Below are 15376 nucleotides of genomic sequence, written 5' to 3' on the forward strand. Positions count from 1 at the left end.
CGGATCTCTGCTCGGCAGCCAGCGCCATGGACCATGGTCAAATTGTCGGTAAAGTGCAAATTCCCCCGCGCATCGCATGCGCATTGAAACGCATGTAAACAGACAATGGCCAAGGCAAGGGCAATGCCATGGCCAATGCATCATGTAGGCTAACCCCGGCCCTGGTCGCTCCCACTTGACTTGTGGGTGTTCGGGCTGGTCGCAGTTACATGTAGGCCTACTATGTAGGCCTATGATTGAAATTTGAATGATGTAGATTGACTAGATTCTACCTGGTACTTCTAGATCTAACTTAGATAGATCTAGGTCTAACTGCGACCAGCCCGAGCACGAAGTGCTCGGGCTGCGCATGGAAACTTTCGTGGGCTTGCATCAGCCTTAAAAAAGGCTGTTTTCACCAAGAAAAAAGTACTTAAATTTATGAATTTTTCAAAAATTCAAACTTACCAAGGCAGCCTGCTCCCCATGTTTTTGTGATGGGTCCCGATAATGACTGCTGCTTTTTTATTTTTGTTCCAAATAAGGTCTTTTTTTAAGAAAGCTTCCTGGGTTACTTCTTAGTTACACCGTTGCTTATGACCGCCATGATTGCTCTAATCACAGACAGTAGTAGAGTAAGAGCACCGGTTTGCGGCCGCTTAACTCATTTTTCCATTCTGTAATTAAGTAGGACAAATTATTTTCAACCATTTCATAAACATAGAAAGGACTATTGATAATCATCATTGTTATCACAAAAATAATGACCAATTTCAAACGCAGGGCTGGCAGTGGTCACGATTGTCCATGTCCCCACGTGTTTCGGTTCGCGGCAGGGATGTGTCGGTTCGCGGCCCGATGTACAAAGCTAAGAGGATCGCGATTGCGCGATCGCTGCCGAGCACCTCCGAAAGATCGCGATAGCGCTAACTCCCATTGCCAAAGCACGCGCTGATCGATATCGATCACGCATGGTCGCAAACCGGTACACGCTATTGGAGTTCTTGTTTTCGTTTTTCCCGGGGGGGGGGGGGGGGGGGGGGTCACTCGGTATCACTTGTTTACGCACGTGTGTCCACAACTTTTCCAACAGGCCCCCTAATGCGGGACGCATGCCCTTGCAAGTTTTTCAAAATCCCGCCCCCTATTGCGGGAGCTCCTAAGTGCGGGGTGCGTTTTTTCCCCCCTTCAAAATCCCATTCCCTATTGCGGGGGATTACGGAAGGGGCAAGAGGCCAGGATATTTCCTCAAAAGTCAGGCTAAAAGTCCCGCCGAAACTGCAAATTACAAGGTGAAAACAACACACAGTTTAAGACGAGACCTTTTGCGGGGCGGCGTGAGGGCGTGGCAAATGTTTGGAGAGAATTCATATGCCTTTGGCGGGGCCTTTCCGTCTTGTCTGAAAACGACATGCCTATTAATTGCCCCGCGCGGGTCCCGCAATGTATGGGCGAAAAAGACACCCCTACCCGCAATTTTTGGGACGCACGTGTGTGTATACAAGACTACCGAGTGCCCCCCCCCCCCCCCCCCCGGGTCGTTTTTATGTTCTTTTTTATATATTTTCTGCACTTCCGGGAAAAACATGGCCGCCCGCATCGGCTTGGGAGAGCCCTCTACTAACGTAAAAACGTGCTCCCAAAATCCGCGAACATCCGGTTAACGGTGATAAATACAGTTTTTCAGACCCCTTGTTTCTTAATTCTGATGTCAAGAAAATTTTCTTAAAAAGTCATTATTTTCTTACCTAAATGACGACATCTTGCATCAAAACTGTCTGGGAATGACCTAGAACAGGTCAATTACAGCACAAACAGAAGGGCTATATTGTCCACCCAGTGAGCCATGATATATATATCCCCCACCCCCCCCCCCCCCCCCCCCCCCCCCGGATCGAACCCATGGTAGTCTGTTACTGTTCGAGGTCTTGGCGTCTAACTTGCATTTGTCTTATTAAATCTTCTTAACTTTAATATTAGAATAGTAAAATGTTAATCTAACTTTAATAATAATAGATCTAGACTAGACTTTAAAAGTCTTTAGAGGGGATCATGAGGTAAGTTGAGCCACTAGGTAGGTCGAGCCACCCCCTTAAGTCAACCAAAACAAATGAAGAAAAGATGTTTATGTCTGTATTGTTTGGTCATATATAGCAAAGACCTTTCACACCAAGTTGCACTATCTTGTAGTAAGAAACTTTCCAGGGGAAAATCATTTCTTTAGCACTTTTAGTGAAAAATTAAAATTGTGTATTCTTCCATCTTACGCATAATAAATAAAGGATTCTGTGGACGCTGTTGTGACAGCTCAACACATGATATATTAGCTGTCATTGGTTCTGTTTTGTCAGTGGGTATGGTCTAGTCATGTGACTCACTCCTCTCTGTACTTTCTGTCTGAACGATGTTCAGACTCTGCTTTCCTTCCAGATGCGTCAATGGATCCACATCAACCCAATCTGTACACTGCTTTTTGAAGTAGTGTACATGTATATAGGTGGTTGCAATTATAATTAGTTGCCAGGATCAAGGTTTGCGGTGCTATCTTGAGATTGACCCTCGTAGTGTGGTGAACATTCTGCACTCAATGTTTGAATCTATTAGACATGTACATATCAACCATTCTGCATGCATGCAATGAATTCAGTTTTCTATTCCATCTGTCTTTTTTATATGTGACTTATAAATATTTAATAAGCCTAACTCTTTTTTCCATCCTCTCCTTGAGCACGCGACACAAATTATTCTGCAGCTTCAGGCCAAGAAATACATATTTCCTGAACATTTACTTCAGCTCTTTGCAACATGGTTTCTTACATATATTGTGGCATGAAAACTAGTCTTAATTCAGAGTCAGCTGAGGATATTACACTCTTTATGCTAAAAATGTATAATTTATATCTGTTCAGCTTTCTTTTTAGCAACTGTGGGTTACAAAACTTAAATACAAGTTCCAGAACAGCAGGAGAAGGGATGAAACCGTGAGAGCCAGTTTGGAAGTACTGCAACGGAAGAGGAAGCAACCACCAATCCGGAATCTTTCCAAGACAGCAAAGGAGCAGGTGAAGTATCCTATTTTCGGGATGCCCAACTACCTTCCAGCAAGGCAGGCTTCTGAAGACGACAAGAGCATCGAAGCAAACAAACAATGGCTACTAACCGAAGGGACCAAAAAGCGACCCAACTATGAAGAGGTAGACGTCAGGATGACCTTAACCTTCTCTGATAGAAGAAATGAAATTATAAAGGAAAACATACCCATAGCACAGCTGAAAGAAGAATGCCCGTGGTTGTTCAAGGATGATGGTATTGAGGTATGTATACATACACCTTGGAAGAGTGCATGAAATATGGATTCTATATATGCTTGGGTTTTTTTATTCAAAGAAACAAGGTTACATTAATTTAGTTCACTATTTCATCTATTCTGACAGCTATGAGCATGGATAAGACACAAACTGTTATTTAGAGATACCTATCAACTTACTACATAAATGTGCTACTAAAATAAAATCGTAATAGCAGTAAGTTGGAATGCAGCTAGTTGTATGCGTTATAGTTTCAGGTTTACCTCGTAGTCATAAACGTATCACATAACATATAATCCTCACTTGTTGAAACCAAGCCCTATTACTATTTTCTTGACAATTATCTACCAATATTCTATCGAATTCCTCTACAAATGTTAACTACAATATACTGGTTATTGTCTACCCCAACCCACGTACCCCCCCCCCCAAAAAAAAAAAGTAATAAAAAAGATCCTTTTGTGCATAGGCTGAGTTTATACCCCAAACATGTGTCTTGATCGAGTTTTCTCTTCCCATTGACTGAATCTGCAGTTTAAGAAAACGTGATGATGAAGGACAATGCAATAAAATGACAATGATTGCACAATAAACCTTCCGCACCTTGAAGATTTTCTGGGTTAAGATCAATGAGCATATATATCTGATTTATTGAACCTCAAAAATAATTTCATTTTAGTATTTAAAAAAATCAGTATTTAACAACCTTGAATTTTCTGTAGAAAAAGAAGGGTCCCTTTCCCTAGATTGGTCTCCATTCACCAAAACCACATTGTGGCACTCATGCACATATTTTAGCAGTGTGCTTGTACTTGTAGATGGTAATTCTGTAGGGCTACGGTGACGAAAGTTTGAATGTGGATTATCAGTGATCACATAATTTTCACATCAAAACAATTTCAAGTGATAATTTTTCAAGATATTTTGTTTCTAGACAAAATAAAAAGTGTAACTGAGGGTTATTTTCCTTTAAGAACCACACTTCAGTCCCAGTATAACAACAATGTGTATACATGTTTGCTTGTTCAGCTTCTTGCAGACTTCCGACGCATTCACGGAAGTTGTGGTGCTCTGCAGCTATTGAAGAAGGGGCTACAGACGTACGCCAGACCACTGCTCCTCTCCTACAAGGGGCGATGTCTTCGAACCAAACTGAAAAGGGATGAAGACTTGTTATCATTCCTCGATGACATCGAAAAACTTGCAGATGAGAAGGCTAGAGAAGGTGGGTTGATTTTCATCTTTTACACATTGGGCATTACCTGTGTGGGTAAATCCAAAAACCCTTCTTAGGGTTGTGTGTGATAGAATGTGAGTGACAATCATCACTTACATTTTATATTAATGTTTTTTTTTTCTTCACATTGTATGTAAATTACTCTTTTTATATCAATATTATTGATAGTCGTTTGTAAGATCTGTTGCAATTTTTGAAGGTGAAATGTTTTTTTTTCCTTGGGCTTTCAGTAATCCTACATTTCTTGCTCCCTTTACTTTGCTCCTATTTCTTATTTTACTTTCTCTTAATTCCTTATTTTCATATCTTTTCATTTTCTTTTTGTGCAAAAAAAAAGTATTGCAATAAATCACAGTGAAAATGAGTAGTTATTGTAGGTTGACAGGGTTGTGTTAATTCCTCCATTAAAGGGATGGTACAGTAATGGGGCAGAATTTGAAATCTACTCTAAACCTTATGATACGTGTTGTTATCGGGGATAAAACTCATACTAGTAATTTTAGAACAAAATTTACATCTTTCGGTTAGGTTAATGCGACATTAGAGGCGAAAAAACAGGGCAAAATATGATTTAATCGATCACTTTATAATCGATTCATTTCGCTTAAGATTTTCAAAAATATAAATACAGACATGATTTAAACCATGCTTTTATGTACCAGTCTATATATAGGGAACAATATTATGTCGTATTATTGTACAAAAAAGCAAAATTTCCTGTAAACTTTGCATGTAAAGGTTGATTTTCAAAATCATAATTCCTGACGACGCCGCCGTCACGAATTCAAAGTTTCGATTTCCTTAATTTCTGTGGTCCCATTACCGATTTTTCTCAAATAAACTTTGGAAACGTGCAAAAATAAGTGTAACACGTCAGTTTTGATAATTGTTTTCATTTGAAATTGTCGAATAACTTTTCGGCTAGGGCGCCCTCTTAACCAGAACTAAACTTCCCCTTTAACATGACATTGATTTTCATGTCATCATAGATGCAGAAGCAAAAGCTGCCATAACGGCCATACCTGCTCTTCTTGGAGAGAGCAACAACATAATAATAATAATAATAGTGGCCTCTTATAAAGCGCTGAAAGTCCACCAATGATGATGCTCATGGCGCTCTTACATATGAAATAGCGAATTAAAAACAAACAAAAACAAGATGCTTACTATACATAACGAAATCAATCTCAGAACATAAGAAAAACCCTTCATGTACAAATTATACAGTAACTTATACAGTGTACAAAACGACTCAATTATAACAATCACGTTCATTCACGATTTGGAATTAAACAGATGTGTTTTGAGGAGTTGCTTAAAGGAATTGGTTGAGGAAGCCTGACGAAGAGAAAGGGGAAGATTGTTCCAGAGAGAAGGACCGGCGTGGGAAAAGCTGTGGTCTCCCCAAGAGTGAGAGGATCGAGGAACATGGAGAAGTGAAGTACCAGCTGAACGGAGTCTACGAGGGGGTTGATATAAATGTATGGAGTTCTGGAGGTAGAGTGGCGAGGATCCATGGACTGTGTGGTAAACCAGTAAGAGAACTTTGAAGATGATACGCTTTTCAACTTGTAACCAGTGAAGTGACTGAAGAACGGGAGTTATGTGACAGGATTTCTTAGTGAGGGTGACAAGTCGAGCTGCAGAGTTTTGGAGGCGTTGAAGTTTGGAGAGCTGTCGTTGGGAAAGGCCGAGGAGGAGAGAGTTACAAAAGTCAAGGCGAGAGGAGATGAGAGCGTGGACAAGCTGTTCTGTTGCACTTCTGGTCAGATAACTACGAATGAAGCTAAGGTTGCGAAGTTGGTATCTTATGGATCTTGATATGTGAGAAACATGGGCATTGAAAGACATATTGACATCGAAGATAACGCCTAAATTGCGAGTCTGGGGGGATGGGTAGACGACGTTATCACCAACGTGGATGCCAAGGTCCTTCATGTCAACTTTGCCGAGCATTTGCTTTGAGCCCAGAACAACAACCTCTGTCTTCTGCTGATTCAGTTTTAGACCAGATGCACACATCCATTCGTGGATGTCTTTGATGCAAGCTTCAAGGCGTCTTACAGCTAATGACATCGAGGTGGAGGTTGGAGGAAATGACACATAGAGCTGTATGTCATCGGCGTAGCAGTGGTAGCCGATGCCATGACTCTTGATGATGGGACCAATAGGCTGCAGATACAGGGAGAATAGGAGGGGGCCTCCTACCGAACCTTGGGGAACGCCATAAATCAGACTACTTTCTTGGGACAAGGCATCACCAATGATCACACTTTGACGACGATTTGTCAGATATGAGGTAAACCAACGCAGGGCTGTCCCACTGACTCCCAAAGAAAAAAGTTGGTCTAGGAGAATGTTGTGGTCAACAGTGTCGAATGCCGACGACATGTCGAGGAGAATTAGAGCTGTAACGTTTCCCCTATCTATCTGCTGTAGTACATCATCTGCTAAGTTGGTCAGGAGTGTTTCCACGCTGTGGTTTGGCCGATATGCAGATTGATGGCTGTCAAGTAGCATGTTATCATACAGATATTCTGAAAGTTGAGAGAAAGCGACACGCTCCAAGACTTTGGAGAGATATGACAAGTTGGAGATTGGGCGGAAACTCTGAAGAGACTCAGTGTCCATTCCTGGTTTCTTTAGTGTCGGACGAACAATAGCTCTCTTCAGATCTGCAGGAACTACTCCAGTTGCGATGCTGGTGTTGATGATGTTTGTCATGGCAGGAACAATGGCAGAAAAAACACTTCTTCAGAAGAGATGTTGGGATAGGATCTAATTTGCAAGATTTCGCAGGTGACCCTGACAAGATCCTTCGGACTTCATCTTCATTGGTAGCAGTCAGAGTGTCCATTACTGTAGCAGTTTGACGCGTTCCAGAAGGTCTTCTAACATCTGGCAATGATGCACGTATAGCATCAACCTTATTGGTGAAGAACTTGTTGAAACGTGAGGCCAGATCCAAAGCAGAGGTATGTGTTGGAAGAGGTGATTTCTGCTTTCTGTTCAGAAGATCACTTGCAATTTTGAACAGTCGTTTTGAGTCTCCAGAGCAATCCTTGATTCGTTCTGAGTTGTATTCCCTCTTCGCTGTACGAATCAAAGATTGAACACGTTGACATTGTTGGCGATACAGTTGTCGATGTATTTCGAGCTTGGACGATCGCCATTTTCTCTCATGTTGCCTACGTAACAGTTTTGCTTCTGCGATTTCTTGCGTGTACCATTCAGTGTTTGGACGAACAATTACAGAACGCTGTCGGACAGGAGCATGCTTACTTAGAGTCTCCTCAAGAATAGAGTTATAGTTGTTGACAGCATTGTCTGCTTTGTTCACCATGCATTTCTCCGTCAGTGAGGCTTTATCCAGATCCTCTATGAAGCAGCTGGTCTTTACAGACTGGATGTTTCGGGACACAACAGTTTGTCGTGATGATTTCTGACTTCTTACATGAAGATGACATGTGATGGCTGAGTGGTCCGAAATACCATCGATGACATTGACGTCAGAAAGCACGATTATATCAGTTTCCTTTCGTGAAATGAGCAGATCCAAAGTATGGCCCCGTATGTGAGTTGGCTGCTGGATATGTTGCTGTAGACCATATGAGTCAAGAACATCATTCAACTCTCTGGCATCAGGAGCAGAAGTGTCGACATGAATGTTGAAATCACCAGCAATGACCAGACTAGATTGTTTGAAGAGACAATCGTCCAATAAGTTTGAAAACTCTTCCAGGAAACATGTGAATGGAACTGATGATCTGGGAGATAACTACCAAGTGCATCGACTTTGAGTTCTCGATTACATCCATCTGCATCATTTCAAAGGACGTGAAATTGTTGACCTGTGTATGAACTTTGACATTCAAATGATTCCGATATAGGAAACCAACTCCACCACCACGTTTCCCTATCCTGGGAATATGCTTGAAGGTGTACCCCCTGGGGCTAAGCTCTGCAATGACAGCATCGTCGTCGGTGGATAGCCAGGTCTCACAGACGCTGACTACATCGAACTTGTTGTCTACAACAAAGTCAAGAAATTCACTGCTTTTATTCCTGAGAGATCGTGCGTTGATCAAACAGAAAGAGGTCGTTGGCTCTCTCATTATCCGTTTTGTGCTTCCTGAAATCTTCACTAGATTACCTTGGCAGCTGGTCTCTCTCCTATTTTGCGAGGGGTCAAAGTTACTTTGAGCAGTGATAGGTTTTCTCCGTCTCCTATGACCAACAAGCACTGGAATCAAACTTTGAGGGATCCTCCTTCTTCTGTTAGTTCCAGCTTTGCAACCCCTACGTGTACGTCTTCGGAGAGCACGATGCTCATCAGGATCACACGTAGGTGGATGCAGCAAGCATGGGGTCTGTCTGATGTGTAAGCTGGTGATATACCTGCATGTATGTAGCTGGAAAGGACATGCTTGGTCATTATTAAACACTTCGTCCTTGTTCAGCATAAAGAGCTGGGTAGATGTGTAAGTGAACTTCTGCTGTTGGGAGGTTGAATGACCAGAAGTCATTGTAAGCTTCAATAGACCTCCACAGAGATGAAAGGATGACAGTGAAAGACTTGGCGGCTTACTGCTTCCCTGACAGCTGGCTAATCCATGAAGGTGATGGTGCACAATACTAGGCCACTTGTGGTGCAGAACTAACCTATTGTGAATGCTCGTCTTCTGGAATGCTATTGTTTGAAGTCCATGTTGTGTGAAAGCTGTTGAAGAGATTGGTGCACCTATGTCCAAAATACACAGAAAAGTCAGAAAAATGATCCAAGATATGCTCCAACCAGGAGTCCTTTCACCGAGAGTGCAGCAGCCCATGATGATCAGTGAATTTCAAGCTTTCTCCTGATATAAAACTCATGATATATCTCAAAGTAGAAAAGGCTAAAAGCAGCCAAAATTGAGGAGCCCAATGTGGAGCTGCCAGGTAGTAGCGCCTCACACAAAAAATATTGCAACCCCTACGTGTACGTAGGTGGTATCTCCAGATACCAGGTACAGTATTCCCTGTTATGATTTATTGTTGGTAAGGAGGTGCTTTTATGAATGGATGTCATAATTTTTTTATTGTTAAGGTTTACAAGACTGTCTCGCTGATTACACTTTTCCTGTATGACAAAATGTGTATCGAGTACGTTTCACGAACACTTAACTGGTCTAAAAATATTTTTGATCATTCTGCCTCCACCATCAAGTTTGAAATACATGTATTTAATGGTTAGTTGGATTTTCTTCAAACTTGGTAAAATGGTGCATTTGAGAGGACACACAAACCAAATAGATTTTGGGGACATTTGGCTTAAGGTCACAGGCCTGTCCAATATACTGTATTTTTTTTTTTCAAATGAAATGAAGGAATTATTATAGAAGCAAAGTGATTAAATCCACATAGAGAGCTTGCCCTGCAGATGGAGGAACATTTGTGGGTCAGGGTGGAGGGGGCTTGGAATGGTATTCGCAATTCCACTTGACCTTAGTAGAATAATGAAAGAATTATAAAACATAAATATAATAAATACAAAAATGCTGAGAAAGACCACCACACCCCTTTTCCGGTCTGATAAAGTTACAGTAAGCATTGTTGAGTAAATTTGAAGTACATATTTCTTTCTTTGTTTTACACTTATGTCCACATAGGGTGATGGAGACCAGACAGGAGGATTAGCCATCTTTGTGAGCACAGACGAAAGCTCCCCACTGCATTCCAGAGAGTTTTCATTGGTCGTTGATGGCACATCAGTATGCAGGGTGGGGGATCTATTGACGGCTGCAGCATGCTACCTTTCAGCATTCTACGTATTTCACCTGCAGTACGAAAGCACTTTGCAGCGAACACTTGAATTCTGTCAAATCGCTCTGTTCCAGGTGAAGGACAAGTGCCCCACTGACAAGCATGTCCTGACTTTCATGACAGGACTTCATAGGAAGATGCCATGATTCTGTTTGTTCTTTCTGGTAAAAGTGCCGCATAGAAGAGTGACATTTTCTGACTCAGTAACTGAGTATGAAATTTGAATTGTTTTAATTATACTTATGTCCACATAGGGTGATGGAGACCAGACAGGATTAGCCATCTTTGTGAGCACAGACGAAAGCTCCCACTGCATTCCAGAGCAAAGGCGTCGATCCGGGGTGGGGGGGGGGGGGGCAAACATATTGTTTTGCCCCCCCCCCCCCCCCAATAATTTTGGCAACTTGAAAAAATCCTTAATATGTAATGCAAGAAAAGGTTTTAACTGCACTGTAAGGCACTTCAAAACCATTAAATTTAACATAAAAATGCTACTTAATATACACAATGTTAAAAATTTTGGCGCGCTATGCGTGCAAAGTTTAATATTATGACTTTGCAACCCCCCCCATCCGAAAAATGGATCGACGCCCCTGTTCCAGAGAGGTCTCAATGGTTGTGATGGCACACCAGTGTGCAGGGTGGGGGATCTATTGACGGCTGCAGCATGCTACCTTTCAGCATTCTACGTACAGAGATGCCAACCTTTCTTTTTTTGGAGTATGGGGGTCAAATTGACCCCCCCCCATTCGTGACTATTCCGCTGCGCAAAATTTTTTGACCGCGTAACTCGCTGACTTTTTACATTCAAGTCTTGCGCATCTTTTGAGACAGTTTTCACGAAAATCGGACATACCGTTATGGTGCTGCGTGACTTTTTGTACATGCATGTTGGCTAAAAAACGTGATTTTGTGTACAAAGTCAATGCAAATAATGTTTTCAGCTATAATTCATAAATGTAAGATTATTTTTACTTTTACTGATTTGAATCAATTAATTTTATGCTGTTTATGATCGCAAAAGTGTCCCCAACAAATTTCATCGAAAAAACAATAGAAAACAAAAGGTAAAAAAAGAGAAATACATGTATAAGAAATTCAAAAAAACAATACATAAATTCTGATATGGCAATTTTTATTTAGATAATTGTTAGAAATGTCAAAAGGGATATTAGCACCAAATATTGGCATTCTAACTAGCCATTTTAAGTGAATTATAGGCGTAAACAATTGTATGCATAAATTTGCATAATTAATTATATAAAAAAAGAAAATATATATATTTTTTAAAATTCAACTATACAATCTTGTAGTTTACATCTGGCTCTATGCGCGTGGAAACTTTCACGGCGATCGCGCGATCCGCGGCCGAGACTGGGGGGGGGGGGGGGGTCAAATTCACCCCCCCCCCTAGTATAAACAGGGGGTCAAATAGCCCAGTTGGATTAGGGTTAAGGATCACTTTGTGTACACCTCTATGGAAACAAAATTAAAATATTGTTTTTTAAGCCAAAATACTTTTTTTGTCCTCAAAAATACTTTTTTCTTTTGTAAGAGGTTGGCATCTCTGTACGTATTTCACCTGCAGTACGAAAGCACTTTGCAGCAAACACTTGAATTCTGTCAAATCGCTCTGTTCCAGGTGAAGGACAAGTGCCCCACTGACAAGCATGTCCTAACTTTCATGACAAGACTTCATAGCCATGATTTTGTTTGTTCTTTCTGGTAAAAGTGCCGCATAGAAGAGCGACATTTTCTGACTGAATAATTTTTGTTATTATGAATTCTTTTCAAAGAAAGATTTCAAATATCGGCCACATTTTGCACACAATGAAGGAATTAGCATCGTTATTTGCCTTTCTTCATTAATAATGCTAATTCCGTCGTTGTGTGCAACCCTCACAAAAGATGACCCAGATTGGGAATGAATGGCTTTTGTCAAACTAAGGAGACACACACTAACCATACACTTAATGCTTTTGCAATGGTATTCATTTTTTTCTACATAGCTGCAAAATGTGGCCAGTATTTGAAATCTTTTTTAAACAGAAATCATAATAACAGAAAATGAAAGACAGTTATGCCACCAAATTAGACCCATACAACACTCCCCTGCTATGTACTATCAAAATTTGAATATCATCTGTGAATCCAGTAAAAAGTTATTAATGATCAAAAGTGTAATTTTTTTAACACCTATTATATGTGTGAACAGTATTGTTACAAAGATTGTTAGAACTCGCAATCCGTTTTCAGTTTAAAATAAGTAAACTGGTATGACCAAACAAAGCATGGCATTTGTGGCACAATTTGAAATGTCTGATGTCAAGTGGTAAACATCAATATTAACAGTATTGTTATAAGATGGTTAGAATTTACAATCTGATATACTGCTTATGTCTTATAGTCAAGTCTAGGTTTTGAGCCTTGAATATTGCTGCTCTGCAAAAATATTTCGTTTAAATTCGCGACTATAAGCTTCATGATAATTACAACAAGAAAAGATGCGTGTATCGTACAATAAACCTCAGCATGTAATTCAATGTATTTTCATGAAAAAGCCTAAAGCATTTACTTGGATGCTTTAATTTTAGAGGTACTGGTTAACTTAGGTTTCATGTGCAAAAGACAAATTGGATGGGTTAACCATATATCAATTTGATTGTATTTGCAGAGTAATCTGTGAAAATCTTATTGCTAATGGTCTAGTTTTTGGCCAAGATATCACAAATGAAAGTAAAGAAAATGATAAGAACACTGGTTTTGCACAAGCGTTTCAGGAAACGCTTTCATATGAATTCATAGATATCTTCATAGTTGTATGATCTTTTCGAAAACCTTTGCATTTTCTAGCCTTTGGTGACAAATAGGCTAATGATTATCAACAATTCAAATCCTAACTGAACAGTACACTTATGCATTTTTGCCCCTGACGATGTTAAACAGTCACTTTAAGCATTTTTAATACATATATACAATTTTAACAATCAATGTGTTCATTACAGCAATAAGATGTTCCAACATACATGTAAACAGTTAAAACAAATGAGTGCTGCCTGCATATAATGTTACGCACACATTTTACTGAAAGCCTGATAAAGATTAGCAATAGTTGAAGCTAAAATGATCTCAAGAGGTATTGATCCATGTATGTGCATGTTAACAATTATTACAAAGATTGTAAGAATTTAAAGTCTGTTTAAAAATTTCAGATTAGATTTTATAACTGGTGTTGGATAGTATGCTAATGATAACAGTAATGTATGTGGGAAATGAACTGTTAAATATTGATAAAAATGTTTTTTTTATTATTATTATATGACTGTTTGAGGAATTCCCAAAGTTGTGTATGTGTTCTAACTTCTATGTAGAATGTGAATATATATCTTCATATTTTGATGATCTTTTTCTGGCCTTTGGTGACAATACACTAATGATTGTCAACAATTCAAATCCTAACTGAACACTTTTGCCCCTGACGATGTTAAACAGTTACTTTAAGAATTCTTAAAATACAATTTTAACCATTTTAATATACAATTTTAACCATTAGTGTGTTCATTACAGCCATAAGATGTTCTAACATAAACAGTTGAAAAAAGAGGGCTACCTGCATATAATGATAAGTACACATTTTTACTGAAAAGCGGATTAAAGATTAGCAATAGTTAACCCTAATCCCATGGGGGGGGAGGGGCTTTTTAGCATGGTTTCAAGTCCCTCAAATAACCCAATGGAAATAGAGTTAAAAGTCAGCAGCAAGGAGTAACCCAGAGTATGCCACAGAAAAGGAACTTGTCGCAGACTTCCTGCATACTGACAGGCTGCAGCAGATCTGCCGCAGAATGGGGAATATTATAGAGAGTCTGCGATAACGGCTTCAGCAAGGCTGCCACAGAAAGACAGACAATTTTTGATTTTTTCATGCAAATGAAGTCTGCTACAAGTAAGCTGCAGGAGACCAAAATAAGTGTGCGAGAAGGTTGCCACAGGAATTAATTTGCATATTATACAAAAATGTCCTGATTTTTTTGTGCTAAAAAAATCATTAATTCACTATTAATTATGAGAACACTTGTTATCTTTCCATTTATTAATGTGTTGTTATTTAGTTAATACTAATATCTCAACACTGATATATTTTTTATGGAAAAGCACTTTGCATAGCCAATTGATTAGATATTTTGCTATTTCCACTTTTACTAACTGCTAAATAAATGTAAGTTTGTACAAGTACCAGACAATGTGTGAGACATCACATGTTATAAATCATGCTATCATAATTCTGATCAAATTGTACAGCAAAGGTGACTTTGTGCATATGTTGTACGAATTATTAATTCTTTGCTTAACATGATGATGAATTGATGATTTAATTAATGCATTACTGTTATTCGTAGAGAAATCTACAACACTTAAATGAACTGATCTACCAGCCTAGACTGGGTGGTCACATAAACCATTATATTACCATGGCATTTACTTGCCGCAGCCTGCCGCAGCCTTCCCGCATACGTTGCTTGCGGCAGCCTTCCTGCATACTTGCCGGAGCCTTCCCGCATACTTTGCCGCAGACTTCCCGCATACTTTCCGTGTCCTCATGGTGTCCTCATGAAATAAATATTCATGATTAAAAGGCTGCAGAAAGTCTGCAGGAAGGCTGCGACATGTCTGCCACAGATCTTTCATCATGAATATTCATAGCCAAACAGGACTAAAAGAGTACATGTATGCGGCAAGGCTGCCGAAAGTCTGCGGCAAGAGCTAATTTGCATGTGACTCGACTTTTGAGGTGGATAGGGGGGTGCCGCTGGGGGTGTCAAACCCTGACCCCGTCATATTGCACTTGAGCACGAAAAGCACACCCTGTCGTAATGGGATCATAATTAATCCTTACTAAAAACAGTGAAATTCATACCCTGTGACAACCTTGGACACCTCGGTTGTACCCTGTGTGATTTGGCGTGCTGAGCTGACAAGCAAAAAAATAATAAAAAATAGGTCCTCGCCTCCGCCAGAATTGCGGACCTGTCATAAAGCACTATGGGTA

The 15376-nt window shown here is 40.0% G+C and overlaps 1 protein-coding gene across 1 annotated transcript; it reads left to right on the forward strand.

Annotated features, from left to right (window-relative positions):
- Nucleotides 1-1565: 1565 nt before the first annotated feature.
- Nucleotides 1566-10472, forward strand: LOC139742193 (sterile alpha motif domain-containing protein 3-like). The gene is made up of 5 exons (XM_071652775.1): nucleotides 1566-1604; nucleotides 2901-3293; nucleotides 4317-4512; nucleotides 5514-5590; nucleotides 10173-10472. The coding sequence occupies exons 1-5, from the start codon at nucleotides 1566-1568 to the stop codon at nucleotides 10470-10472; spliced, it is 1005 nt and encodes a 334-aa protein (XP_071508876.1).
- Nucleotides 10473-15376: the final 4904 nt, after the last annotated feature.

Source organism: Diadema antillarum, unplaced genomic scaffold, assembly GCF_040938485.1.
Source record: "Diadema antillarum isolate AM-2024a unplaced genomic scaffold, OU_Dant_1.0 scf00000032, whole genome shotgun sequence".
NCBI classification, from domain to species: Eukaryota; Metazoa; Echinodermata; class Echinoidea; order Diadematoida; family Diadematidae; genus Diadema; species Diadema antillarum.